The 27995-nt window shown below is 40.5% G+C and overlaps 1 protein-coding gene across 40 annotated transcripts in view; it reads left to right on the top strand.

Annotated features, from left to right (window-relative positions):
- The first annotated feature begins 3356 nt into the window (after positions 1-3356).
- The window catches only part of TBC1D7 (TBC1 domain family member 7), a 106512-nt gene continuing 81873 nt past the window's right edge, over positions 3357-27995 (top strand). For 7 of the 40 annotated variants that reach the window (XR_010140576.1, XR_010140577.1, XM_063725339.1 and 4 more), the window contains exons 1-9: positions 3379-3635; positions 5020-5139; positions 6757-6837; positions 10820-11007; positions 15088-15225; positions 15753-15815; positions 24036-24181; positions 25262-25391; positions 26605-26729. Coding sequence is in view for 36 of the 40 variants with exons in the window: in XM_063725339.1 (XP_063581409.1) it covers positions 5028-5139; positions 6757-6837; positions 10820-11007; positions 15088-15225; positions 15753-15815; positions 24036-24181; positions 25262-25391; positions 26605-26691 (945 nt within the window). In the remaining 4 variants the exon portion in view is untranslated. Of the gene's footprint in view, positions 3636-4970; positions 5140-6756; positions 6838-10819; positions 11008-15087; positions 15226-15752; positions 15816-24035; positions 24182-25261; positions 25392-26604; positions 26841-27995 lie in introns of those variants that run through there. The other 33 variants (XM_063725352.1, XM_063725351.1, XM_063725348.1 and 30 more) reach the window with 22 other exon arrangements.

Here is a 27995-nt window from a genome sequence, read left to right as displayed (position 1 = left end):
AACCTTGAGATTTGATTCTGTAACTAGCAGTACGGTGCATTAAAAAAAAAAAAAAAAATTTAGCAAAAAAGGCTAACCACTAGAGGGCAGAAATATTACAAGTAAGAAAGGAGCGATGCCTGCTACAGTGAAGTACACCTGTGACTTTTACAATTCTTATTTCAATTAAATTCCACAAAATTTTATTGCCTGACAACTCCATTCTATAATCTGTGTTATGCTAAGAGTCCAGTGACTAATAATGCTAACTAATAATGCTAATAATGACTAATAATGTGAACTAATATTGAGTTCACAACTCAAATATGCAACTGTAAGAACGAATGGCCACCTGTTCACATTGTGTGATTGCCCTTTTCATTTGTTTAGAAGTCTATATTAAGCACTTACTGTGTGCCAGGCGCTGTTCTATGGACTCAGGATACATCAGCTACTGAAGCAAAGATCCCTAACCTTGTGAAACTGACATTCTGGTGGAGGACAGATCCAATAAAAACTAAAATAAGTAAGTCAATGATGTAGTGTGTTAAAAAGTGATCGGTGCTGGCTGGGCGCCGTGGCTCAGGCCTGTAATCCCAGCACTTTGGGAGGCCGAGGTGGGTGGATCACCTGAGGTCAGGAGTTTGAGACCAGCCTGGCCAACATGGTGAAACCACATCTCTATTAAAAATACAAAAAATTAACTGGGTGCAGTGGCGGGTGCCTATAATCCCAGCTACTACAGAGGCTGAGGCAGGACAATCGCTTGAACCTGGGAGGCGAAGGTTGCAGTGAGCCGAGGTCGCACCATTGCACTCCAGCCTGGGCAACAAGAGCGAAACTGTCTCAAAAAAAAAAAAAAAAAAAAAAAAAAAAAGGGATCATTGCTGTAGAAGAAGGAAAAAGTAGAACTGCATACAGAGGATCGGGATTCAGGTAAAGTGTTGCAATTTTAGGTAGGCTGGGGAGAGTAGCCTCAGGGAGGGGATGGATCCAGACAGAGGTGAGTGAGTGGGCCATGCGGCTAGCAGAGGATGACGTGTTGCAGGCAGAGGGAACATGAGAAGGTCCTAAGGCAGGGGAGTCACTCATAGTAGTTGAGATTGAGGTAAGAGGAGATAGACCATTGAAGTGTTGTAAGCTGTTGTGAGCACTTCAGTTTTTCCTTTGAGAGAAATGGGGAGCCACTGAAGGATTTTGTGTAGAGGAGGGATATTTTTAGATTCATTCTGGCTGCAGAGTTGACAAAAGTCTCAGAGTGTTATTTCTTAGGGAAGCTTCCACATATTCTGTTATCAGCTCATCAAAAAACAGAATGAACGGCAGTTGAAGGCACCCATGTTGCTGTCACCATTCAGTGAACAGCAGCCTTGAAAACTGATTGTATGAATTGGAGTTATCTTGTCATACCCAGCTAAATTAAGAGTCCAGAGATGAGGGAGAAGAGAAAGCAGTTGGGGCACAAAGTGCCTGACCAGGAATTATATTGAAAGCCAGCTGCCAAGGTGACCTGCTATAACCTGAAGACCAGTTTCACCCAGTAGCTGCTGAAACCAATTGCTGTAACTCTTCAGACTAGTTTTACTTACCACCTTCTCTCACAAATTAGAGCTTGCCTGCTCCTAAAAACTTTGCTTAGGGTCAATGAGCTATCTTTCAAGGCAATACATAACATTTCTCTAATGAAACCTCCAACTATCTCTTTGTTCTTCTGAAGACCACCCCAGTCTGTGTGTATGCCCTGAACTGCAATTGTTTTCCCAAATAAAATGCCTTAGAGACTCATCTTTGCATTTTTAATTGATCTTGACACAGCCAATTCACATATATCCCTACTATGCCACATGCCAGGCACCGTGCCAAGCACTTTACATACTTTCTCATTTAACCCTTCCCACCTTCTATATAATCACCACTATTGGTGATGATTTTATTTTATTATTATTATTTTTTGAAATGGAATTTCGCTCTTGTTGCCCAGGCTGGAGTGCGGCAGCACCATCTCAGCTCACTGCAACCTCTGCCTCCCGGGTTGAAGCGATTCTCCTGCCTCAGCCTCCGGAGTAGCTGGGATTACAGGTGTGTACCATCATGCCCAGCTAATTTTGTATTTTTACTAGAGACAGGGTTTCACCATGTTGGCCAGGCTGGTCTCGAACTCCTGACCTCAGGTCAACCATCCGCCTGCCTCAGCCTCCCAAAGTGCTGGGGTTACAGGCGCGAGCCACTGCGCCCAGCCCTGGTGATGATTTTAAAGATAAGAAAAGGAAATTGTAAAAGTTAGTGACCGGCCCAAGGTTTAGATGAAGTAAATGGAACTTGTGTAAGGTAACTTGAAGAACTCTGCTTACTCATGTGAACACTACTCAAGTAAGGTTTAGTACCCCAGTACTGAGGAACTAAAGATGGTGGTGGTAGGGAGGTGGGGAGGGGCATCAGTGTTTGAGTTCAACCACCACACGTTTCTTCATTTTTAAGTTCTGTCTAGCCATTATACACACATTTGTCTGCACTATAACTGGACTTCTGCACTGTTGATGGTCCTAAGTTTCCTTTAAAGCTTGGCATCTGTGTGGCTTATTTGGTAAAGATTTGGACTTTCAAAGGGACGATACCCGTCACTGGGAATTTCTCTCAAACTCTGGCGGTTTAAAAACCTACTTGGGCACTGCTGCTCAGCCGGCCCGAGCACCAGGGAGGCAAGCACGGAAATAGAAGGCATTTGTAAGGTTTAGTAGCTACTTTAAAGAGTAACTGTTCCGTTAGACCTACTAATAACAAATCGGGAGCTTGTATTTAGCACATCTTTTTTTTTTTTTTTTTTAAAAAACCTTCATTTTTCTTCTATTTTATAGTGTTTTACCTGAAAGGCTGAATATACTAAGACAATGGCCAAATCTAATATAAAAATAGACCTCTAATCCACAACCTGCAGCAACCTGCCCAGAAAACCAGTCAGTTACCTACAATAACCACCCCAGGGAGCCTGCCTGCTCTAAATCAGACTTGTACTCCTCTGCCTGCCTTTTTTCTTCTCGTTCGGATGGTCTTCATTTATTCCCACATACCTGGGGTGGGGGAGGAAATTAGCAAAAGCAAAACCCGGGTCCTGCACGCCGGCAGCTTAAGTACGGCCCTAGGGCTCGGATCTCCCCTAGGCAAGAACCTCCAGGGCCGGAGACGGGAGTGCAACCCAGGCACGCGCCTTCCGATGGCCGGAGTAAATGGTCGCGACATTTTGCGGGGTAGCAAGAGGCCGGGTACCCATGGCGGGAGAAACTACACTACTCTGGAGGCGAGCCTAGCCCTTCATCCCCTCTTCCCGGAGTGAGGGTGGAGCTTCCTGCCCACACCCTCTGCGCATGCGCCCGCCCGACGCCCGCCCGGCGACCGCCCCACGACCTGGAGTTGATGTCACGTCCGGCGGCGGCGGCAGCGGCGCTGAGTTTTGTCTCCCGGGCTGTCGGGGCACGCGCAGGTGTCCCAGGTGTCCCAGGTGTCCCGCCGCCTCCCTGTTTCCCGCAGGACTCGCCCCTCCTGGCCCTGGGCCCCAACGGTGCCCGCCTGCCCGGCGGTCGGCCAGCGCACAGGGCACGGCTTCCTCTGCTTCTCCCGGACCACTTAGTCTCAACCCGGGTGTGTTTCCGCTACTAGAGGTGAAGCATCCATCATAGAGAGAATGGGACCTGGGGTCTTGGACCGGGGTGTTTTTACTTTTCCCATCAGATGGACGCGCATGGGCAGGAGATATTATTTGCAGCATTTCCTCCTAGAGGACGCCTTTGTCATTGTATTGCAATCTAAGAATGGGTGTCCTTAGACAACAGGGACCGACCAAATCGTCATGCAGCTGTTTGGATGCTTTAAAAAAAATAAATCCCCATACTCATTACGCGTTTTATGCTGCTGACTTTTTAATTTTTAAGACATCTGCTCCCGAAAGCTCAGAGCCCTTTAGCATTTCATTTTCTAAACGAATCCTAATCTTTCCTGTGACTGAATCGGTTCAGAGGATATCTTTTCAATAAGGAAGGAAGCCCTCCCCTGCTCACTGGGGACGTCGCAGGATTTTTAAACCTAAAGATTTACTCTTTTGTGCACAGACACTGGAAGCATTTGGGTGAGGCAGTGCAGTGCTTTTTGGGAAATGCATCACATCTTTTCTGTTCTTGAAACGCCAAATCTAACTTGGTCTTTTTTTGGATGAATTACCGCCAGTATTATGCAGGTTACTGTGAAGGAACCTGAGACCACTGAACTTTTTGAGTTCTTGCGATAGATTTTAAATAGTTTTTCTGTCTTCAACTCTGACTTTGGGATCACTGTCAATTGGCTACATTGTTTACCCTCTTCTAGTTATAATTTAACGCGATTTATTTGTTGCGGGTTTTGAATTTTGATAGCTATACTTAATAGAATTGTGTTTAAAAGAAAGATAAGTGAGGAACTCGTGGCTTTTTACTTTTATATAACTTAATTTTTCATTTTACAAAATGCCCATTTAAAAAAACGTAGCTAAGCAAAAGAAAGGAAATTAAAATAATCTAGAATTCTACTATCTAAAGATAACCATTGCTAACATTTTGGAATAGAGTGTTGTTTTAAAATACATGAAATTTGTAAAAAACAGAAAATGAAATCATAGTGTATACTGTTCGAGTATAATTTGCTTGACGTATCTTGCCTGGCTTCCATTTCACTTATTTTTTTTCTTTGCGCATTTATAATAGCTACAGAATGTTCTATTGTGCTAGGCACTCATAGGTATAGTGGGAAACCTAGTGCATAAACCTTGTGCCATCTATTTTAGCAGCTCAGAGAACTTTTAACTTATATCTTGATTTTTAGCCAAGATGCATAGGTGAGATGGTTGTAGAACTGAGTTAAAGGAAAAATTTAATATTGGGTCCTATGCAAGGGTACATCAGATTTATTGAAAAGGTGGAGAACATCATTGAAAATTATTCTAATTCTTGACTCTTTGTTTCTAGACTCACTTTTCCCCTTCGTCTCTCTCTCTCTTTCTGTGTTTCCTCCAAGAATGAAATATGACTGAGGACTCTCAGAGAAACTTTCGTTCAGTATATTATGAGAAAGTGGGGTTTCGTGGAGTTGAAGAAAAGAAATCATTAGAAATTCTCCTAAAAGATGACCGTCTGGGTGAGTACTCTTTAAAATTAATCTCATTGGTTCTCAATCACTCCACATGTTCTGAAGTAAATATTTTCTTAAAAGACATCCAGAAGCATTGGTTACTTGCTGTATTTTTTAGTGATGTGGTGAAGCAGAATGGTGTATTTTGAGAAAAGTTAAGATTTTTCAAATTTATATTTCACTGAGCGTCAGAAGTTTTTGAAAGGTTTCTTAAGAAAGTCAGTAGTAATTTTTTATTGAACCCATATGTTTTCATGTATTATCTAGGTAAATTTGCTTCTGGGTAAATTTGCAATAACTCTGGTCATGATTTTCTTTTTTGTTTTTTGAGACCAAGTCTGACTCTGTTGCCCAGGCTGTAGTGCAGTGGTGTGATCTCGGCTCACTGCAACCTACACTTCCTGGGTTCAAGCGATTCTCCTGCCTCAGCCTCCCAAGTAGCTGGGATTACAGGCATGTGCCACCATGCCTGGCTATTTTTTGTATTTTTAATAGAGACAGGATTTCACCATGTTGGCCAGGCTGGTCTCAAATTCCTGACCTCAAGTGAGCCACCCACCTCGGCCTCCCAAAGTGCTGGGATTACAGGCATGAGTCACCGTGCCCAGCCCATGATTTTCTTTTATGGAAATACTAAGAGTGCATTTTATATTGACATTTTAGTTTATTTTAAGCCAGTCTGAATAAGGTCTGTTGTTGACTAAAGTAAAATAAACTAAACCATAGTTAAAGATAATACTTTATTTGCATAGAGTACTTTTAAAGTTTCTGAAACATTTCTCACCTTATCTTTGATCTTCAACTGTGCGGTCTTTGCTTTAGTATGTCTGGTATTCTCCTTTGATAAGTAGAGGAACTGAGGGTCAGGGAAGTCACTGTAATTTATTGGAAAATGTAGGGATTTGAAGGCGGACTGTACCACTTAATAGCTATGTTAGTTTGATCAAGTCATTTAACTGCTTTGAACTTCAGTTTCTGCATTTTTAGAACAAGAACTACCTAACAGGCTTGCAGTGTGAATTAAATAAACCCTGTGATTAATAACTACCACTGTTATAGGGAATGTAGTAATATATGCAAAATGCATCTCCAATGCTGTAAAATGCAAATTGTTTTTATTTTTATTATTATTTTTAAGACAGAGTCTCACTCTGTTGCCCAGGCTGGAGTGCAGTGGCACGATCTTGGCTCACTGTAACCTCTGCCTCCTGGGTTCAGGCGATCCTTCTGTCTCAGCCTCTTGACCAGCTGGGATTACAGGTGTGTGCCACCATACCCCGCCCATTTTTGTATTTTTAGTAGAGATGGTGTTTCGCCATGTTGGCCAGGCTGGTCCCAAACTCCTGTCCTCTAGTGATTTGCCTGCCTCAGCCTCCCGAAGTGCCGGGATTACAGGCATGAGCCACCGTGCCTGGCCGCAAATTGTTTTTAAATAACTTAGTTGGCAGAAGTCTTGGGCTAGAAATCAGACTGGTATTGCCTCTCCTAAACTTACTGACCATATGGTAGACTTCCCCTGAAGAAATGTCTTAACTATTCTTTGAGTTTTAAAAAATGAAATGTGCTTTGACATACTGTGATCAGCATGAAAAGCTTCTAACAATTGTTTTCTTCTTCCTCTAGATACTGAGAAACTTTGTACTTTTAGTCAGAGGTTCCCTCTCCCGTCCATGTACCGTGCATTGGTATGGAAGGTGCTTCTAGGTATGAGACCCAGGAGTTGGAAGATTTATCTTAAAAAATATTGAATAAAGGGATCATTTGCTATCTTACCAATCAGAAAAAGGAAAATTTGTTTAGGCTTTTTACTGAATATTGGATCTTCCCCAGGAGGTTCAATTACCACTCATTATTTTCTGTTCTATTAATGATACTATAGAAGAGAAAATAGTATATGTTCCTGCGACAAGATCTGGGAAGAGCATTGGACTAGGAGAAACGAGAATAGGTTTAGGCTTTGCTATCAGCTGGGTAACCTGGAGGAAGGCGACCCCTCTGGGACTCATTTTTTGCATCTATAAACTGAGGCTTTTGAGCTAAATTACTCCTAGTTTTTAGCTCTAAATTTGTAAGATTTTGTGATTCTCAGCTATAGAGGTATAACTTCCTAATCTGTCAGAGAGGAATTGGAGACTTACTACTCCCTAGAAGTGTGAATGACTAAATTCCAGTGGTGAGTGGCTGAATGAGAAGGAAAACTGATCTTACTTAGTTTCTATGGAAGAAAACGTGAATTAAGTGCCATGAGTAACTGGCAGCATCCCTTTTGAGCCCAAGATTTTCTTTCCCCTATCACAGCTGAGCCTGCTGGAGTATATAATTCCTATCCATTACCATCCTCCTTTTCTTTCTTAAGAAAAGTATTTTTGGCTGGGTGCGGTGGCTCACACCTGTAATCCCAGCACTTTGGGATGCCAAGGCGGGCGGATCACGAGGTCAGGAGAATTGAGACCATCCTGGCCAACACGGTGAAACCCCCTCTCTACTAAAAATACAAAAAATCAGCTGGGCATGGTGGCACGTGCTGTAGTCCCAGCTACTCGGGAGGCTGAGGCAGGAGAATCGCTTGAACCCGGGGGGCGGAGGCTGCAGTGAGCTGAGATTGTGCCACTGCACTCCAGCCTGGGTGACAGAGCGAGACTCCATCTCCAAAAAAAAAAAAAAAAATACAGTTTGTTAACTGTTAACTGTAAGATAGTGGCGAGGACTACATTCCCTGAAGAATATAAACTATGATTGCTCCTTATTGGGCATCCCTGTGTGCCTGTCAGTAGGCTGAGTAGTTTACATAGATTATACAGAGTAATCCTAGAATCCCTGTAAGGCAAGTATTGGTATCCTAATTTTGCAGGTGGGGAAAAAGACTCTGAGGCTAAATAACTTGCCTAAGCCATTATAGCTTGTAAGTTGCAGAGCTAGGATTTGAGCTTACGTTTGTGGAACTCATTTGAAGGTAAGATAGATTGTGGACCTCATTTTCTTCCCAAAATGTAGTATCTTTTCAGGGCTTGAGAAGCCTGCAGCCCTGTCTGGTTATGTAATATGGAGGCAGCGAGGGAATATAAGCGGTACTAGGAAGCCCTGCAGAATAACTTGTTTCTTGTTCATCCTGGCAGTCTCTGTGCACTTTTATGTCTGTTAGGTCAACGTGCAGTTAATCTGGAGAAGTGGTGACAACTATTTTAGTTTTTCCTAGAGCACTTTTCTTTAAATGTTACTGTTCTCAGTGCCTTCTGGGGTACATTTTAAGTGGTAATGTCAACAGTGTCGATATCTGAGAGGTGCTGTGTGTCTGTTAATAACTCCAGTGGATTAATGGGAGTTGTACAGTTGTGCGTTCCCTCACTTCTTGAGTGCTACAGCCTATCTGGCTTATTCCTCACTTCTACTCTTCTTAACCTTTCTTTCTTTTTTATTATTTTTTTATTTTTTTTTTGAGAGGGAGTTTTGCTCTGTCACCCAGGCTGGAGTGCAGTGGCGTGATCTTAGCACTGCAACCTCCGCCTCCCAGGTTCAGGTGATTCTCCTGCCTCGGTCTTCTGAGTAGCTGGGATTACAGGTGCGTACCACCACGCTCGGCTAATTTTTTGTATTTTAGTAGAGATGGGGTTTCACTGTGTTGCCCAGGCTGGTCGCAAACTCCTGAGCTCAGGCAATCCACCTGCCTCGGCCTCCCAAAGTGCTGGGATTACAGGTGTGAGACACTGCGCCTGGCCCACCTTTCTTTATCATGTCATAGTTATATTTTGAGGACAAGGCACTGGAAGTTTAGAGCTGTCGCGCTGTGTAGGACACAGCCTGACTCTTCCTAGCACAGAGTTTTGATTACTTAGGGATCTTTACTTCAAATGGCTACTTCCTGATACTATTTTAGTTAAATATCAAAAAGAGACTCTTTAGGACCAGCTCTTAGAAAACAGGTTTAAGGGTTAATGTGCTGCCTCTAGCAGTGTGATGAGGGTACGGTCACAGCTATTTAATCTGTATTAGCCGAGATGTAGGAGACACTTTAGTGTGTTCCCTTGGCTTTTCTGGAAGGCTGGCACACAGTCTCATAGCTAGCTACCATGAGTAAAGATTTATTTCAGGGAAAAGAACATTTAAGCAAGTTTTTTTTGTAACATTAACTGGTATCATGTTAGCTACTATTGTTTTTGTTTTCTGGGGTGTTCTTTAGAATACTAAACCTGTGGCATTTTGCACCAAAGAGGGATTCATAGTCAAATGTAGTAGCTAACACTTATACTAGCTTCGTGTTTGCTGAGTACTCTTCTGAATGCTTTGTGTGTGTTGATTTGTTTATTCATCTCAACAACTGTATGATATTAGGTATTACTATTCCCGTTTTTCAGATGGGGAAGCTAAGACATAGGGAGATAAAGTAATTGCTAAAGGTCACCACCCAGCCAGTTAATTGTAGAGCTGGAATTTAAACCCAGGAACTTTGCTCCAGAGTCTGTGCTTCTGTAGAGCCTCATTAAGTTTAATGAGGCTTGAGTAAATAAAATGTTTTTTTTTTTTTCTTTGAGACAGGGTCTTACTCTGTTTCCCAGGCTGGAGTGCAGTAGTACGATCACAGCTCACTATGGCCTTGACTTCCTAGGCTCTGGTGATCCTCCCACCTCAGCCTCCCACCTCAGCCTCCCGGGTAGCTGGGACTACAGGCATGTGCCACCAGACCTGGCTAATTTTTTGTAGAGACAGGGTTTCCCAAATACCTTCACCCAGTTGCCCAGGCTGGTCTTGAACTCCTGGGCTCAAGTGATCTGCCTGCCTTGGCCTCTCAAAGTGCTGGGATTATAGGCGTGAGCCACCATACCTGGCCTAAAATGTTTTTCTTTTTGGCAAAACTTAGTGCCATGAAAATTCATTGTCACCATTTCCCAAATCTGTTTGATGAGGGCATTTTTTTCTTCTCTTGGGGTTAGCATTCTGTGGAGAAGCATTTGGTGAAATGCTTATCCCATTTCCTGACTGACAGGTGGGGAAACAAGTGCCTAGAAAGACAAACACATTTGAGAGTCCTAGTATTATCCAATCCGAGGCTAGAATCCAGGATGGCTGGCCTGTCTAGTGGTCTTTCTACTATGTTTTCTCAGAGCCATTTGTTTGTGAAAAAGATATGATACCATGTTTAAATGGGTTAATGAGCTTAATATGTCATAGAAATGTCCTGTAAGGTGACCTCACCAATGAAGATTAAGGACTTTTGTGACCTGGAGGATAGGATACTTAGTGAGCAAGTTTTAACTGTTGGGGAAGAGAAGAATTCAATGGACTGTTGGTGGTTCTGAGATGTAGGGGCCAAGTACAAAGACTAGGGTGAGACCTCTAGGAGCTAAAAGCAGCCTGAGGCTGCCACAAATTAAGTTAAACCATTGTTAGGATTGATGTGGTTGTTAATCTTGAAAGTATGCGGCACACTTAATCAAGGGCTTTGCCAGTGTTGTTTCATTTCTCTCTCATATCAATGATGCATCAGCATTCAAACATTGATAATATTTCACGTTTGAGATTGTTTTATAGTGAGAATTTCTAAAAGAGATTCTATATGGTACTTGAATGTCTGTGTGAATTCTAGCCTAATTGTGTTGGTCGCTTCTCACAGCATCCTCTTTCATAGATGAGGGATTTGGAGTGATGGCTCAGTATTTTGTCCTTTTTTCATTTTTCCTATTCTCTCTAGGAATCCTGCCTCCACACCATGAGTCCCATGCCAAGGTGATGATGTATCGTAAGGAGCAGTACTTGGATGTCCTTCATGCCCTGAAAGTTGTTCGCTTTGTTAGTGATGCCACACCTCAGGCCGAAGTCTATCTCCGCATGTATCAGCTGGAGTCTGGGAAGTTACCTCGAAGTCCCTCTTTTCCACTGGTTAGTGGTCACTTTTGTCTGACACTAAGCTCAACTCTAGACTGTCCCACCTTGCCAGCCTTTGATTACATCATGTTTTGCCTTAAAAACTTTTGGTGGCTCCCTATTGTTATTAGAATAAAAGTGACACATCTTTACTTGGCATTCATGGCCATGCACATTCTGACCCAACCTTCTTATTTTTTGTTTTTCTAAAATATGTTTTATTTTGAAGTAATTTCAAACTTCTAGAAAAGTTGCAAGAATACTACCAAGAATTTGCATATACCCTTTACCCAGATTCTCCAGTTAACATTATGTGCATCTGTTTTGCTTTGTCGTTTTAAAACATATTTTTTTAAACACATTTTTTTTTTCCTAAATCATTTGAGAGTAAGATGCAGACAGGATTCCCTGTTACCTCAGATTCCTTCAGTGTACACTTCCTAAAGACAGGACACCCCTGTAGATAGCCATAGTACAGTCCTCAAAACTAAGACATTAACCTTGATACAATATTAACATGTAATCTACCAACTCCATTTGAATTTGACCGATAATGCCTTCACAAATAATCAGACAGTCAAAGTTCTGGGTGAGGATTAGATCCTGGTGTAGGCATTGCACTGGGTTATCATATTGCTTTAGTCTCCTTTGACTTGGGATAGTTCTGTCTTTTTTTAATCTTTCATGCCTTTGACATATTTGAAGGGCAGGATCAGATGCTTTGAAGAAAACCCCTCCATTTAGGTTTGTCTGGTGTTTCCTCCTGATTAGATTCAGGTTATTCATTTTTGGCAGGGATACCAGGTAGGTGATCTGTGTCCTTCTCAGTGTCTCTTATCAGGAGGCACATAGTGTGGATTTGCCCCATAAGAGGTAGTATTAACTTTGATCACTTGGCGAGGGTGGTGCCTGCTGGAGTTTTCCACTGGAAAGTTTTTATTTTTCCCTTTGTAATTACTATTTCTCTTTGTGGGGAGACACTTTAAAACTGCTGTGTAAACATCCTATTCCTTATTAAACTTTTGCTCGTGAGTATTCTCATTTGACGATTTCTAAAAAATTTTTATTTTTTAACTTTTTAAATAATGTTGGATGTAGAAAAAAGTTGCAAAAATAGTACAGTGTTCTGAAATACCTTCACCCAGTGTCCTTAAATGTTACATCTCATACAACCATAATGTAATGATCAAAACCAGAGAATCACAATACTGAGAGCTACTCTGTAGGCCTCATTGGGATTTTGCTGATGTCCCACTGATGCTCTTCTTCTGATCCAAGATCCAGTTCCAGATCACACATTACATTTAGCTGCCACATCTTAGTCTTTAATCTGGAAGAGTTCTTTTTTTTTTTGAGACAGAGTTTTTCTCTTTTTGTCCAGGCTGGAGTGCAATGGTGCGATCTTGGCTCAATGCAACCTCTAACTCCTGGGTTCAAGCAATTCTTGTGCCTCAGCCTCCAGAGTAGCTGGGATTACAGGTGTGCACCACCACGCCCGGCTAATTTTTGTATTTTTAGTAGAGATGGGATTTCTCCATGTTGGTCAGGCTGGTTTTGAACTCCCGACCTCAAGTGATCCACCCGCCTTGGCCTCCCAAAGTGTTGTGATTACAGGCGTGAGCCACTGTGCCTGGCCTGGAACAGTTCTTCAGTCTTTGTGTTCATGACTTTGACACTTTTGAAGAGCCCTGGCCAGTAGAGCATTTCTCAATTTCGGTCTGTCTCATGTTTCTCCATGATTAAACTCTGGTCACGCATTATTGGCAGGAATATCACAGAAGTATGGGACTCATTACTGTTGCTGCTAACTTTGATCACTTGGGTAAGATGGTGTCTGTGGAGTTTCTCCACTATAAGGTTACTATTTTCCTCTTTGTAATTAATAAGTAACTGTGGAGAAGTACTTTGAGACTTGTAAATAGCCATCCACTAATGATTCTTGCCTGAACCAATTTTTACTATGCTGGTTGCCAAATGGTGATCTAACTCCCTCATTCTTTCTGCATGTATTAGTTGGCGTTCTTCTCAAAGGAAGAGTTTTCCCTTCTTTATTTATATCAGTATGAAATTAAAGTGTTATTTGTTTGGCTAAAACAGTGAATTGTTCAAATGGATTTGCTGGAACACTCCTATTTTACAAAATTTATTTTTATTGCAGATCTTATTTTTTTTGAAGTTAATGATGGGGTATCCATGGACAAACCTTAGAGCTAATAAAAATCATTTATATTTATTACATTTATCAAGAGAGAAAAGGTCCCTAAAAAATAATTGGAATAATTTAAGCAATCATCTTTAAATTTCACTTATTGGCAAAGTGGAGTTGATAGTACTACACAAGTTCTTAAATTACATATCAAATTAAATTAGATAATCTGTTAGTTGAAGGAATTGTGATAATAGGGTATAGGTTCCCCCTCACCGCTACTCAGCTTGTCTGTGTTCCAAGCTGAGACACCTTTACTGCAGCCTCAGGCAGACGTGCTTCTGAGTGTGTGTTTTGGACTGTGCCACCCCACATCTTCCCAGTCATGATCCTCATTGTATTAGTCTGTTTTTGATTGCTTATAACAGAATACCTGAAATGGGATGATTTATTTTAAAAAGGAATTTATTTCTTACAATTCTAGAAGCTGGGAAGTCCAGGATTCAGGGGCTACATCTGGTGAGGGCCTTCTTGCTGATGACTGTCTGCAGGGTCCTGAGGTGGCACAGGGGGCTGAACATGCCAACGTGCTCACCCAGGACTCTCTTCCTCTTAGGAAGCCACCAGTCCCATTCCTGTGATAACCCATTAATCTATGAATTGACCTACTGATGAGGGCAGAGCCCTCATGATCCAGTCACCTCTTAAAGGCCCCACTTCTCAATACTGCCACATTAGGGATTAAATTTCAACGTAAGTTTCGGAGGGGACAGATATTTGAACCATAGCACCTACTTAGCGCCCACTCTGCCTCATTTTTTAATCCATTAATAAGAGGGTGCAGCAGTGCTCATCACAGGGCCAGGAAGGACGACATGGGTCCTCTTGCCTTGACCTGTCAGTGGTCAGGAGCAGTCAGTGGTATGCCACCTTTCGGGGTGTCGAGCACAGTGCACAGAACTGCACGGGAGTCCAAGAAAGGAGATTTTCCTTTCCCTTTTCTTCCTACTTATTTTCCATTCTCCTCTGACACATTAATAAAATGCTTAGAGAAAATTTATTCCCTATGATTTAAATTCTGTTTTTCTTGACATTTTATAGAATATTAACAAGTTGAAAGAAGGGCTTAGAATGAAATAATACATTAAAATAACAATTTTGATTTAAGTCAGTACTTTTTAGGGGAAACTGTGATACTTCTTAGTTTCTTTTTAACATTAAAATCCTTCAGCTATTAAATCATAGATGAAAATGTAAAGCTTTTTTATATGATATGGTGTTTGAAAACAGAAGAGGTTTTCAAATAAGGTCCCAGTTTTTCTAACATTTCTCTGTTGAAATTTACTTGAGAGTTTACTTTCGCATTCTGAGTATTGACACAAGGTTTGAGAAATGCCATTCTTTTGATTCCTAAAATTCTGATTCTAGGAACATTTTAACTTTTTTACTGCTTAAGATAGAACAAAATTCTGAAGGTATGCATGAATGCTTTGAAATAAAGCAAATGCTTTATTAGTCTTTTTGGAGCTCTTCAATATTTGCAAATTACTGTGCTGAAAAATGTCTCCAGTTACTGATGGTGCTGTTTATTACACCCTTTTCAAAGACATTCTCACCTAGTACTGAGAATATTTTTGGGTGGAGAGAGTCAGTGACTTGCTTATGATTTATGTTGACTCTGTGAGGGGCTTAATGTTAGAAGCTGGAGAGTCTCTGTACACTCAGCCTGAAACCTGGTCATTCATAAGCAGCACTGACCGTGTAGTTACTCATCTTTTTCTCCCCCTTGCTCCCCTCTTCAGGGATGGACTCTGTGCTTTTTGATCCTACTTTGATTTATTAATGTAGCCTTTTCAAAATTTAGGGAGCAAGGTTTCATTTTTTATTAAAGAGATATGTATTCCTCTCTTTCACTGCCTTCCTCTTGAGATTTATTATTAATCTTTCAGGAGCCAGAAGATGAAGTATTTCTTGCCATAGCTAAAGCCATGGAGGAAATGGTGGAAGATAGTGTCGACTGTTACTGGATCACCCGACGCTTCGTGAACCAATTAAATACCAAGTACCGGGATTCTTTGCCCCAGTTGGTGAGGGCTTTTTTTTTTTGGCTATTGGAGAGTGAACAATGGTAGTGGGGGTCTTCAGGGAGTGCTCTTACCTCCTAGGGCTGCTACAATTATGAATAACCCTTTATAGTAGGACTCAGCAAGTGTTTTCTGTAAAAGTCCGTATAATCTAAATATTTCCAGCTTGGTGGGCCAGATGGTCTCTATTGTAACCACTCAACTCTGCTGTCGTTGCACAAAAGCAACCTTAGACAACGCATAAAATAATGTTCCTGGCTGGATTTGCCCTGCTGCATAGGTGCCATAGGTGGCCAGTCCTGCTCTGTAGTATCCCATATTCTGGTCTAGAATCTGCTGGTTTAGAGTAATCCCTCTGTATAAGTTAAGGTTTTCATTTGGCTGCATATAGTGGGAAGCCCAAATACCAGAAGCTAAGAATCCAGGCAGTGCAGAGCTGGCGCTGCAGACCCACAGTATGGAGAGGGTTGCAGACTCTTGCCATTCTGCTCCAGTATTCGTAGGAATGATCTTTCCTCTCGTGCTCACAGGGTGGCTCTTGGACCAGCGGCCATGACATCTGTGTTCTAGGCAGAAGGAAAGGGAAGGCAAAGGTAAACACAAACGAATAAGAGGGACAAGCCAGCCACATCTGTGGCCCATTAGGCTTTCCCTCTGCATGTACAGCTGACCTTTGAGTAGTGTAGGGTTAGGAAAACTGACCCAACCCCAGCATAGTTGATACTCTGCATATAACTTTTGACTCCCCCAAAACCTAACTACTAATAACCTACTGTTGACTGGAAGCCTTACTGATAACATAGATGGTCGTTTAACACATATTTTGTACACATATTTTGTTTCCATTTTTGTCTTTTTGAGATGGAGTCTCATGCTGTCGCCCAGGCTGGAGTGCAATGGCGTGATCTCGGCTCACTGCAACCTCTGCCTCCTGGGTTCAAATGATTCTCCTGCTTTAGCCTCCCAAGTAACTGGGATTACAGGTGCCTGCCATCACACCTGGCTAATTTTTGTATCATTTTTAGTAGAGACGGGGTTTCATCGTGTTGGTCAGGCCGGTCTCGAACTCCTGACCTCAAGTTATCCACCCACCTTGGCCTCCCAAAGTGCTGGGATTTACGGACATGAGCCACCACACCCAGCCACATATTTTGTTATATGTGTATTCACTGTATTCCTGTAATGAGGTAAGCTAGAGAAAAGAAAATGTTAAGAAAATCATAAGGAAAATGAAATATATTTTCTATTTATGAAGTGGAAGTGGATCATCACAAAGTCTTTATCCTCATTGTCTTCATGTTGAGTAGGCTGAGCAGGAGGAGGGAGGGGAAGGATGGTCTTGCTGTCTCAGGGGTTGGCAGAGGTGGAAGAAAATCCACGTTTAAGGGGGCCTTTGCAATTCAAACCCATGTTGCTCAAGGGTCAACTATATGTTAGTGACCAGGACTGTGTCACTTGGCTGCCCTGTCTGCAGTAGAGGCTGGGAAAGGTATTCTTTTTTTAAAAAAAGCCTTGTGATCTCCTACTAAAACGGGATCTGTGAGTGACATAGGAGGGGCACATGGGAGTGTGGCAGGCAGCAAGCTGTTTCTGTCATAGCCTGGCTTGGGAAGGCAGAGAACTGAATGGTACTTGCTGCATTGCATAAGCTAGTCTTCCTTGCCATTTTCTTTTTTTCTAGTTTTTCCCCCTTATTTGTCTCATTTATAAAAATAAACCTTTTTTTCTTAAATCATTGGGTTATTTCCTTTTAAAATTCTACTGAAAGTGGTAACTGTGGAACAGGGTGCAAGATGAGATGCAGGGCAGTGATGATGGTTGGATGAGCATTGAGGATCACTGTAGTTAATTATTAATAAGACAATGTGCAAGACCCTTCAGCTTCTGAGAACACTTACAAGAGCAGTTTTTATATATTTCAACTAAGTAAAATTTGATTTTTAAGATTTTGAAATTTGATCCACTTCGTTGATTTCAATAAAAATAATTTAAGCCTGGAAATGGAGCTTAAGTAAATATGTCAGTTGTCTAATCAAATCAGGAGGTCTCAGTTATATCATACCATGATCTAATTAGCTTTTCTTATTTAATATTCGAGTAAGTCAGTAGCATTTTGATAGTTTATGCTATTCTTTAAAAATTCATCCTTTATTTTTCATAACATAAGCGGTGAATGCATTCTCAAAAGAAATTAAGCAATTCAAATGAATCCATGCTTCCCTAGACCTGGACTAACCACCCCCTATCCCTGCAATTCCCCACTTCCCCTTCTAAGAAGTAAACATTTGTCATTAGCTTGGTCTGTATTATTCAAGATTCTCTTATGTGCATGCATATATGATATGATTTTTCTTTTCTTTTTTTTTGAGACGGAGTCTCGCTCTGTTGTCAAGGCTGGAGTGCAGTGGCGCGATCTCAGCTCACTGCAAGCTCTGCCTCCCAGGTTCATGCCAGCCTCCTGAGTAGCTGGGACTACAGGCACCCGCCACCACGCCCAGCTAATTTTTTGTATTTTTAGTAGAGATGGGGTTTCACCGTGTTAGCCAGGATGGTCTCGATCTGACCTTGTGATCCGCCCCCTCGGCCTCCCAAAGTGCTGGGATTAATCACGTTAAGTAGTATTATACTGTACATGTGGCCCTATGGTTCTATTTTTGTTTTTTAACTTATTGCCTTGGAGAACTTTCCAAGGCAGTATAGACAAATCACTAGTTTTCAGTCCTGACTTCCTATTAGTACCACCTGGGAGCCTTTAAAAATTACCATCACCTTTCCTCCACCTAGACAAGTGAAATCTGAATCTCTGAAGGTAGGGCCCTGGAATTCTAATTTCTTAAAAGCTCCAGGCAATTCTGAAGTGTAGTTAAGGGTTGAAAGGCACTCATTTAGAACCACCTTTTAAAAAATATTTACTCCTAGCATTTCCTGTTACGAATTTGCTCTATTTAAACCTAGGAGATCCATACTGAGAGTAAGCATGCCCTTGTACAGGCTCCCTGTGTGTATGCGTATCTCTCTGGGCTTGGTACCTATGAGCAGATGCTCAAGCGGAGGGGAGACATATTTAAAATCTATTCATTTATTTTTGACATATTTAAAATTTAAACTGCCTGGCTGCTCATCCAAAGGCCATATCAATTTATGCTCCCACCAAACAGATGATGAGATTTCCTATTTTTCCACCCCACTGCCAATACTTGATAGTATCAATGTCTTACATTTTTATCCATCTGATAGTGAAATGGTATCTCATTTTAATTTACCTATCCTCAGTTTCTAGCGAAGTTGAGTATGTTTGCATATGGCTATTGTTTTGTTGACTTTTTTTCTTTGTAAGAGTTATTCGTATATAGTCACTCTTGGATCTGTAGGGGATTAGTTCTAGGGCTCATTGAGACAGTAAAATTCATGGGTGTTCAAGTCCCTTACATAAAATGGGACTTGCAAATAGTATTTGCATAGAACCTGCACATCTCTTCCTGTATACTTTAGATTACTTATAATACGTAATACAATGTAAATGCTATATAAATAGTTGTTATACTGTATTATTTAGGGAATAATGACAAAAAAATCTGTGTCTGTTCAATACAGACACAACTATCCATTTTTTATTTCCCAAATATTTTTGGCCCATGGTTGGTTGAGTCCATGGATATGAGGGTCGACTGTACACTGGATATTTATCCTTATCCCTTATGTTTGTTGAAAACAGTTTCTGTTTGTTGTACAAAATTTTAGGTTTTGATGCAAAGAGATTTGCCAGCATTTTTTTTTTTGCTTTTTTGTGTCTTACTGGTTAATTAGCCCTTTCCAACCCCAAGATTAAAAAAATATATATTTTTTTGTTTTCTCCTAACTTTTTTTTTTTTTTTCTGAGATGGAATCTTGCTCTGTCACCCAGGCTGGAGTGCAGTGGTACGATCTCAGCTCACTGCAGCCTCCGCCTCTTGGGTTCAAGGGATTCTCCTGCCTCAGCCTCCTGAGTAGCTGGGACTACAGGCACGAGTGTGGCACCATGCCTGGCTAATTTTTGTATTTTTAGTAGAGACGAGATTTTGCCATTTTGGCCAGGCTGGTCTCGAACTCCTGACCTCAGGTGATCTGCCTCCCCTCGGCCTCCCAAAGTGCTGAGATTATAGATGTGAGCCACCACACCCAGCCTGTTTTCTCATAACTTTTAAAAATGCTTAAACATTTTACATTTAGCTCTTTGTCAGGGATTTATCTTTCTGATTGGCATCAGACACATACTGGATTTCACTCTTATGCTTACCTGCAACACCACTGCTTCTACCAACACATCACTCCTCCTCCTGTTCCTCTTCCCCCCGTCTGTTTTGTGTGTTACTGAGAATGTACTTCATGTCAGGCAGTGCTAAATTTACATTGTTAGTGAGCACTTCATTCAAGCATATTATCTTTGTTTTTATAGATGAGGATACTGAAGCACAGAGAAGTTAAGTAAGACCAAGGTCTCAGTTAGTAAGCAGTAGAACAGCACTTACACTGTGTATTTGTCAGTTCATCCTTTTTCCACGGATTTGAAATGCCACCTTTATCATATACTGGATTTCCATATATGTGTGTATATGTATATATTTATATTTGTATTTGTATCTCTTTCTGGACTCCTTTTTATTCCATTGAGGTATTTGTCTATTCCTGGGTCAATATCACATGATTTATTTAATACGACTTTCTAGCGTATTTTGATAGCTGATAAGGAAAGTCTCTTATTGTTGCTCCTTTTCAAAAATGTCTTGGCTATTCTTGAACTTGCCTTTTTCTTTTCAGAAATGAATTTTAGAATCAGCAAGACACTTCATGTCCCTTAAACCTTAGTTTCCTCATCTTTAAAAATGGAGCTTCTTTTAGTGTATGCATTACAGTGCCTAGCAAGTAGTTTTAAGTAGTTATGAAGTTCTCAAAAAAGTTATCCAGAATGTATACAAAACTTAAATTTCCTTGTGTTGCTTGCTGTTTGATTTAGGCATCAAGTGATTTGCTTAAACTTTTCTCTCTAGTGAAACCGTCTTTAGTCTATCTTATAACACACAGTTTAGGTTGCTGCTTAGTTCTATGGAAATGTGTGTATGATGGACAATGATGGGCTCAGAAGAAGATAACGATGCCCCTGAGTGGTGATGTGTCTATTCTGCCATACTATCCTGATTCCTAGGATTGCATCATAGCCCTCTCTCCTTACAAGCTTTTCAAATTGAATTCTGCATTTTGACAAGGTCTCTCATTGTCAAATCCAAATCCAAATCCAAATCCAAATGAGAATAAAGGCCAACTTCAATTGTATGGCATGGAAGGTTTTTCTTAAACCATCTCAAACTTAATTGTGTTAATCATTAAAGTAAGTGATCTTTGTTTTATTGCTATTGACACAGTTTTTTAAAGCTCTGCTAAAGAGGTTTTTTAAATAAGCACTATTAGCAGCTTCTTGCTAAGTTTAATATAAATTCCTCTCAGAGTGATTAAGTACATATTTTTGTCACGTTTTGCCTTCTGTTGATGATGTATATTGTCTTCATGAAGTAAGAATATGGGGGTCATAGAAATATTGAAAATAACCATAATGTTTAGGAGTAAAACATAATTATGGTTATAATAAATCACATCTATCTATAATAGATCACATCTATGGTATCTATCATTTGCTAAGTATGAAAAAGGTCAGGCAATATAAATATTAGCTCCTTCCATTAAAAAATATATATACAGATATGTATTTGAATTTACCTTCTTTCTTAGATGAAGCAGTAGCATACAGTACACATTCTTCCCATCTTGCTCTTTTTACCTGCTATGTGCTGGAGATCATGCCGTATTAGTATACAGAGATACTCCTTATTCCCTGTGATGGTTTCATACTACTGTCCTGTGTATATTCTTAAACAATATTCTTTTTTTTTTTGAGACGGAGTCTCGCTCTGTCACCCAGGCTGAAGTGCAGTGGTGCAATCTCAGCTCACTGCAACCTCTGCCTCCCACATTCAAGTGATTCTCCTGCCTCAGCTAGCTGGGATCACTGGCACATGCCACCACGCCCAGCTAATTTTTGTATTTTTAGTAGAGATGGGGTTTCACCATGTTGGCCAGGCTGGTCTCGAACTCCTGACCTCAAGTGACCCACCCACCTCAGCCTCCCAAAGTGCTGGGATTACAGGCGTGAGCCACTACGCCCAGCCTACAAAATATTCTCAGGTTAGTATATTCATACTGTTCTATTGTGAATATAGTTTATTCAGCCTGTCTTTATTGTTGGCTATTTGGGATGTTTTCAGCCTTTTGCTGTTATACACAGTGTTACAGGTAAATAGACTTGTGCATGCAGCTTCTCATGTGTTTGCTAGTATATTTGAGTTGGATTCCCTAAAAATAGATTGGCTGGATCAAAGGGTAAATGCATAAATTACTTTGCTAAATATTTCCAAATTCCCCTTCATAGAGCTCATAGTCTTTTGCATCCTCACAGCCAGTAGATTGTTTCCCTACAGCCTTGCCAACATGGTATGTCATTAGTCTTGAATTTTTGCCATTCTGATAGGTAGGTAGTGATACTTCAGTGTAATTTTATATTGCATTTATTTTGTTGTAAGCAAGGTTGAGCATGTTTTTATATGGGTAAGAGGCAGGTGCATTTTTTTCCCCTATAGAGTTCTTGGGTTTTTTCCTTCTCCATTTTAAAAAGCTCTCTTTAGGTAGGGATATTAACCTTTTAAGATTATTCATTAACCTGGGAAAATGTCCACAATTTGTTGAGTGCAAACAGCAAAATACTAAATCGTGTATTCAGTATGAGTTCAACTAATAAAAGAAAGAGAAGTGTGTCTGTATGTATGCAAGATAGATGCTCTATAACCTAAGTATTACCAATAGTTATCATTGGGAGTGTGATTATACTTGCTGTCTATATCCTCTTTATTCTTTAATAGAGTTTCAAGATTTCTTATAATAGGCTATAATAAACCAGGAAAAAGGTTAAAAAATTAATTAGATATTGGCAAAAAGATGTATATTGAGCGATTATTAAGATGTTGATTGATGTATTCAAAACTTTATATTAATTCACAGTATTGATTTGCTCACTCAACAGTTATATATTGAGTGCTTACCATGCCAAGTGATGTGCTAGGTACTGAAGAACCAGCAGTGAACAAAACAGATACAGTACCTTCCCCCCGTGAGCTTATTGTCTGATAAAGGAAAAAGACAATACATAGTTTTAAAATGTTCACACATCTCCATCTTGTTTATTATTTGTACTGACTTTTGGATGAAATTTTCTTTGCTCTGAGACATAATATATAACTGTGTGTGTGTGTGTTTTCAACCAAGTCAATAGGAAAAAAGTGCATATATCCCCTTTGCAAAACCAGCCAAAGTTCCTTGTTTGGGAAGTTGTCTGCAGTGTTACTGAGAAAGTCTAGGAACCGTTGAGCAGTATAGGGAGGTTGGATAAACAGGAAAAAGAGATATCCTGAAACAGAAAGGGGAAAGCTGGACCAGATATTATGATGTGGGCCCCTCTTTGCCTGGCCAACTCCTGTCTGTTCTTCAGAGGTCAGCTCAAATGTCACCTCTCCTGAGAAACTGCTTCTGCCTCCTACAGCCCAGGTTAGGATTTTCTCCTGGATGTACCCAACATCTTGTGCTTGTTCCCATCATAGCATCACAGCGTTACAGTGTATTGTAGTTACCTCTTTACTAGTATGTCTCAAGCTGTAAGCTCCTTGAAGGCAGGGATTTTCTCTTACCTTTCACTTCATTCATTGTATGTGGCACAGTCTCTGACTATAGTGGACATTGTAAAGGTGATGAATTTCCTCTTTGACAGAAGCAGAGAGTTATAGATTTTGAGTAAAATAAACATTTACATTTGCTTAAGTGATGCAGGCTCTGGTTGTACTCCTGCAGATAGTGAGTGTGGACTTTAGAATTTGACTCTTAGAGCCCATTCTCAGCCAGTGGACCCTAAATATAGCAGCCAACCTAAATATAGCAGCCAATGCAAGATGGATTTGGCCAGGTTTGGGGAGCTGGCTTTATTAGCTCTCAAGTCTTCTAGTGTTGGCTGCCACCTGACCTCATGAGAGAGAGGCTACCAAGTGGAATCCAGGTGCTTTGTTCCCTCTGAGTTATCTCTTGAATTCTAAGAAATTCTTGTGTACGTTTATGTTGAATAGAGAGTTCACCCTCTGGACATCCCTGTTGTGTGAGCCTGCTTGGCAGTGGTGCACAGTGGTGCTCAATCCAGGGCAGTGTATGTATGGTCAGTGACTGGTCAGCCCCTTCTCATCTCCATCACTTTTTGCCTTATTCTTCCTAATGCCCTCTCCCCACTCTAATCCCACTCTATTTCTTTGGTTTTACCTTTCCTCTTTCCCCGTTTTTTCCTTAGTATATAATCTACTGCTCTAGACCAGCCAGTAATATAATGGGCCTTCCTTAGCTCCTCAGAACAATTGAATTTTGCTTTGGACTTTTGCCTTTGGCTGTCGAATCTGGCTAGTGAAGTTAGTATTAGGGTGACCAACCATTCCATTTTGCCTGGGACTGCCCCAGTTTCAGCACTGAAAGAGCCCTGTGTCCTGGGAAACTCCTCGGTCCTGGATGGTTTGTTACTTTAGTTAGGGCTGACCTGGGAAACTGCTGTGTCACAAGTGACTTGGATAATTCTGAAGTTTTGTTTTCTAATACTTCCTTGAATTCAGCATGTACTTTTTTTCATTAGCGACTATAATATCAGATGATGTTATGACACAGGAAATGAATAATCTCTGTTCTTGCTTAATCTTTAGCCAAAAGCGTTTGAACAATACTTGAATCTGGAAGATGGCAGACTGCTGACTCATCTGAAGATGTGTTCCGCAGCGCCCAAACTTCCTTATGATCTCTGGTTCAAGAGGTGCTTTGCGGGATGTTTGCCTGAATCCAGTTTACAGAGGCAAGTATGTCTTTCGAAGACATATTGAAGGCTTGGCGTTAGAGCAGAGTTCTGGCCTTTCATGTGGTCATCCCTCAGAGTATAAATTTGCTTTAGGACAATACAGTAATTTGAAGCTCAATCCTCCAGCAGCTACCATAACAGCACATGATTCTGCTTATTCTTGAATATACAATTAGAAAAGTTAAGGGCCCTCAGTGCATTAGATGCTGTGAAGTAGTCACACCTCAAATGGTCTCCATAAGTTTATATAAGCATCAGCTCCTTTTTTCCAGAAATGTGACAGATCCTCCTGTAGTAGAAATCTTAGTATTAGTTTCATCATCATATCTTTAAAGAAGCTGAAGGCAGTCAAAGATTTGAGACTAAAACTAAGTTCTTCCAGTCAGTTTCAGACATGTCTGGGTATTTCGGAGTCCAGGTGCCACCCATTAAGACTTTGTGATGTAGTAGAATAGTAACTCTTAAAATAAGTTATGGCACTGAACAGTGCAGTACACAGAGAACATTATAAGATAATATGTAACTAAGTGTATGAAGTAGAATACCAACTTTTAAGAGTTATAGGAATGATCAGAATTATTATTTTAGAGTGGTTATAGATCAGTAACTGGCTCCTTAAGCCCTTAGAGAAGTTTAAGGAGTCTGTTCCCAGAATCACTGGCAATGAAATTGAATTTATCTCATTTCGTATACATCTTTTGTTATCCTTTAGTAGGCTATAATTATATTAGCACTACAGAATATTAGCAGAATATGAACCATTAGTTTAGGATTTTCTTTTTCTTCCTCAAAAATGTCAGGTTCACAACATGAGGGAATATGATTTTGGTAGATTCCTAGTGGAACAGTAATTTTTAGTGAACTTTCCTTTTTCCTTCTAGTGCTGATTGTATCTAGAATAGATTTCAAATGGCTTCTGTATTTTGTTGTTGTTTTGATGATTATTTCATAAAAGTTGTTCTTTGAAGCTTTTACATAAAATTGGAGAAATTTGATTTTATTTTGTAATTTGAGATGTCTAGGTTAAACATAATTCTGAAACTCATATAATTTGATTATATCTCCTTATTTTTGTAGGGTTTGGGATAAAGTTGTGAGTGGATCCTGTAAGATCCTAGTTTTTGTAGCTGTCGAAATTTTATTAACCTTTAAAATAAAAGTTATGGCACTGAACAGTGCAGAGAAGATAACAAAGTTTCTGGAAAATGTAAGTGTGCTTTGATTTGATTTTGAATCTGGAAATGAAGTTACCTTAGCAAGTCAGATTTTCCTGTTACATTAGATTATTTCAGAGAAATAATAATTACATTATTTCAGAGAAATAATACCTTAGAATGTTTCAGAGAATAATTATAATAATGATTATTTTAGGGAAATTATTTAAGAGAAATAATAATTTGATTTGATTTTGAATCTAGAAATGAAGTCACTTTAGCAAGTCAGATGTTCCTGTTACATTAGGTTATTTCAGAGAAATCATACAGTATATTTTTACATTATAAGAAACATTTTTCCCTGAAAAAGTTTGGCCTAAAGTTGGCCTGAGGGTTAGTTTGCATCCTGTCTTTGGGAAATGATGGTCTGAGACCACCTCATGAATGTGTCCACTTAGAACCAGAGTCTCATCCTCCATGTGACTATCAGCAGGCATGTCAGGAAAAGGAATAGGTGGGATCTGTCATTTTACAATGAGTAATTTTTGTCAGTTCAAAAGGGGTTCTGTATTTTGGAGGATTTTGTAAGCCATTTCATTTCTGTTACTGTCTCTGGTGTAATCCCAGTTGGGTTTATTAATATACAGTATTAACCTAGTATATTGCTGAAAAAGGCAATGGTAATGAAATTAACTTTTCCCTCGCTATGTATCTTGGAATACCCTTTACCAGGCAAGAAGTAGGATTAAAGAGACTTATGCCTGAATGATTTTCACAAAATGCAAAATCTATTCATTTTTAAAATAGTGTTAACATTTGAAAAATGGCCTGGTAAATTATAATAAAGTACTGAGTCAATATGTATTGAATAAATGAATAATCATCATTATAACCAGAAGCGGCTAGCAGTGCCAGGCCTGTGCTAAGTGTTTTCCATGGGTTATGTCATGTCCTACTGTGAACAGCTCTGCGAAGTCAGGCTATCATTTCCCCAATTTTAGAGATGGGGATCTGAAACCCAGGTAGCTTAGGTAACCTGCCCGGGGGTGCAGAGTTAGTGAGCAGTGCAGGATTTGAACCCAGGCAGGCTGACACTGGGGCCCTTTCATGTCCTTAGGTAGCATGTGATGCAAGCCTTTTATGCTATCACTTTCTGAAAAACAGTGAAAACTCCCATGGAAGTGGATTTCATGCCACAGTGAATGAGGGAAGACACTGAAGTTGTCAACACTGAAATTTCACAAAGACTGATTTGCTTGTCCACAGATTCCCCAGGACAGCTCAGATGCGATCGTGAGCAAGGCCATTGACTTGTGGCACAAACACTGTGGGACCCCGGTCCATTCAAGCTGAACGCACCCGCCGGTTGTGGACCGTCTGCCAGGCCTACCGTGAGCATTGTGTTCTTGGCATATGATCTGGGAAACTGATTGAATAATACACTTTTCTTGCTTTGGTGCTCAAAGTGGTTTTTTTCCCCCAATAAAATTATTTAATTGAAATGCCTGCTGTTGCCGTGTTGGCGAGCAGCATCTTGCAGTTACATAGAAATGTAAAGTTCATCTCTGAATAGCATTTCAAAAGGGTTGTTAGAAAATAGCTCCCTGATTTTAAAGCGGTTTAGTCAGGGTGAGTGGGTGCGTTAACCAGCAGTGCGTAACTAAGCCTGCCCTGCCTGTCTCTAATTAGCACCAAGCTAGTTACTTTCAAGGTCTGTTTCTAGAATAAGAGTGACTTCCTTTTGTTGACACCTCAGATTTGGCTTTTGTTGATGCAGTACGTGTTTAAATCCAAGCCAACTGCCTTCTGAGGCTTCATCTTGCTAAACAGGCTTTAAACAATTCCTTACTCTTTTTTCTCTTTGGGCCAGTTGGAATGAAACCATTATTGAACAAAATGTGTTTGAATTGCTCCTAGGAGCAAGTACTTGTTGGATATTTTGCTGCACTCACATTTTTCTTGATGGGGCGTTAAATGTAGGATGTTAGGGCGCACTGTGCCACACACTAAAGCAGTGAGAGAAATGGCCGGTGAAGGTGAACAGCTCATCACCCCTGGGCCACCTTGTGCCGTGTAAATAGCATGGCCACTCTTCACTGGAGAGTTCCTGGCTTTGGGAGTAGTGAGTGAAAGGAGTCCCTTTGTTTCACACCGGTTCAGCCTTCAGACCTGCAAGAGCCTGAGTGGTGAGTTGGATTTTCCATGCACCCGCTAAAAGACGAGGGCAGCTATGAACTTATAGAGGTACAATTCTGAGAATTCAGGCCCTCCCTAGTGTGTGAAATATCTGTTGAAAAAAAGTTCAGAGAAAGTGTGAGTTTTTGAAATCTGCTGCCTCTGAATGCTAACATATCCAAGAGTATTTAATTTTTTAAAATAAAAATGCACTCCAAAGAAAAACCTTTTAAAGCAAAATTGCTGCCTAAAGTTAAAATTTTAATAAAAAATGACTTATTGCCAACCATTTATGCCGAAGCCAGGCAGGAGCGCTGGTACTCTTAGGGAGCAGGAAGTCTTAGGGGCTGAAGTTCCTCTTACTTCGCTGCTTTGGCTGGAGGCCAGCTGATCTGAAATGAAAGACTCTTACTGTACTGCTAAGAGATCTAAAAATAAATATTCTGCAAGTATATTCTGTCAAACCCAGTTTGGTAAAACCT

Source organism: Pongo abelii, chromosome 5 (genome assembly GCF_028885655.2).
Source record: "Pongo abelii isolate AG06213 chromosome 5, NHGRI_mPonAbe1-v2.0_pri, whole genome shotgun sequence".
NCBI classification, from domain to species: Eukaryota; Metazoa; Chordata; class Mammalia; order Primates; family Hominidae; genus Pongo; species Pongo abelii.
This window is presented reverse-complemented; position numbering and strand designations above follow the sequence as displayed.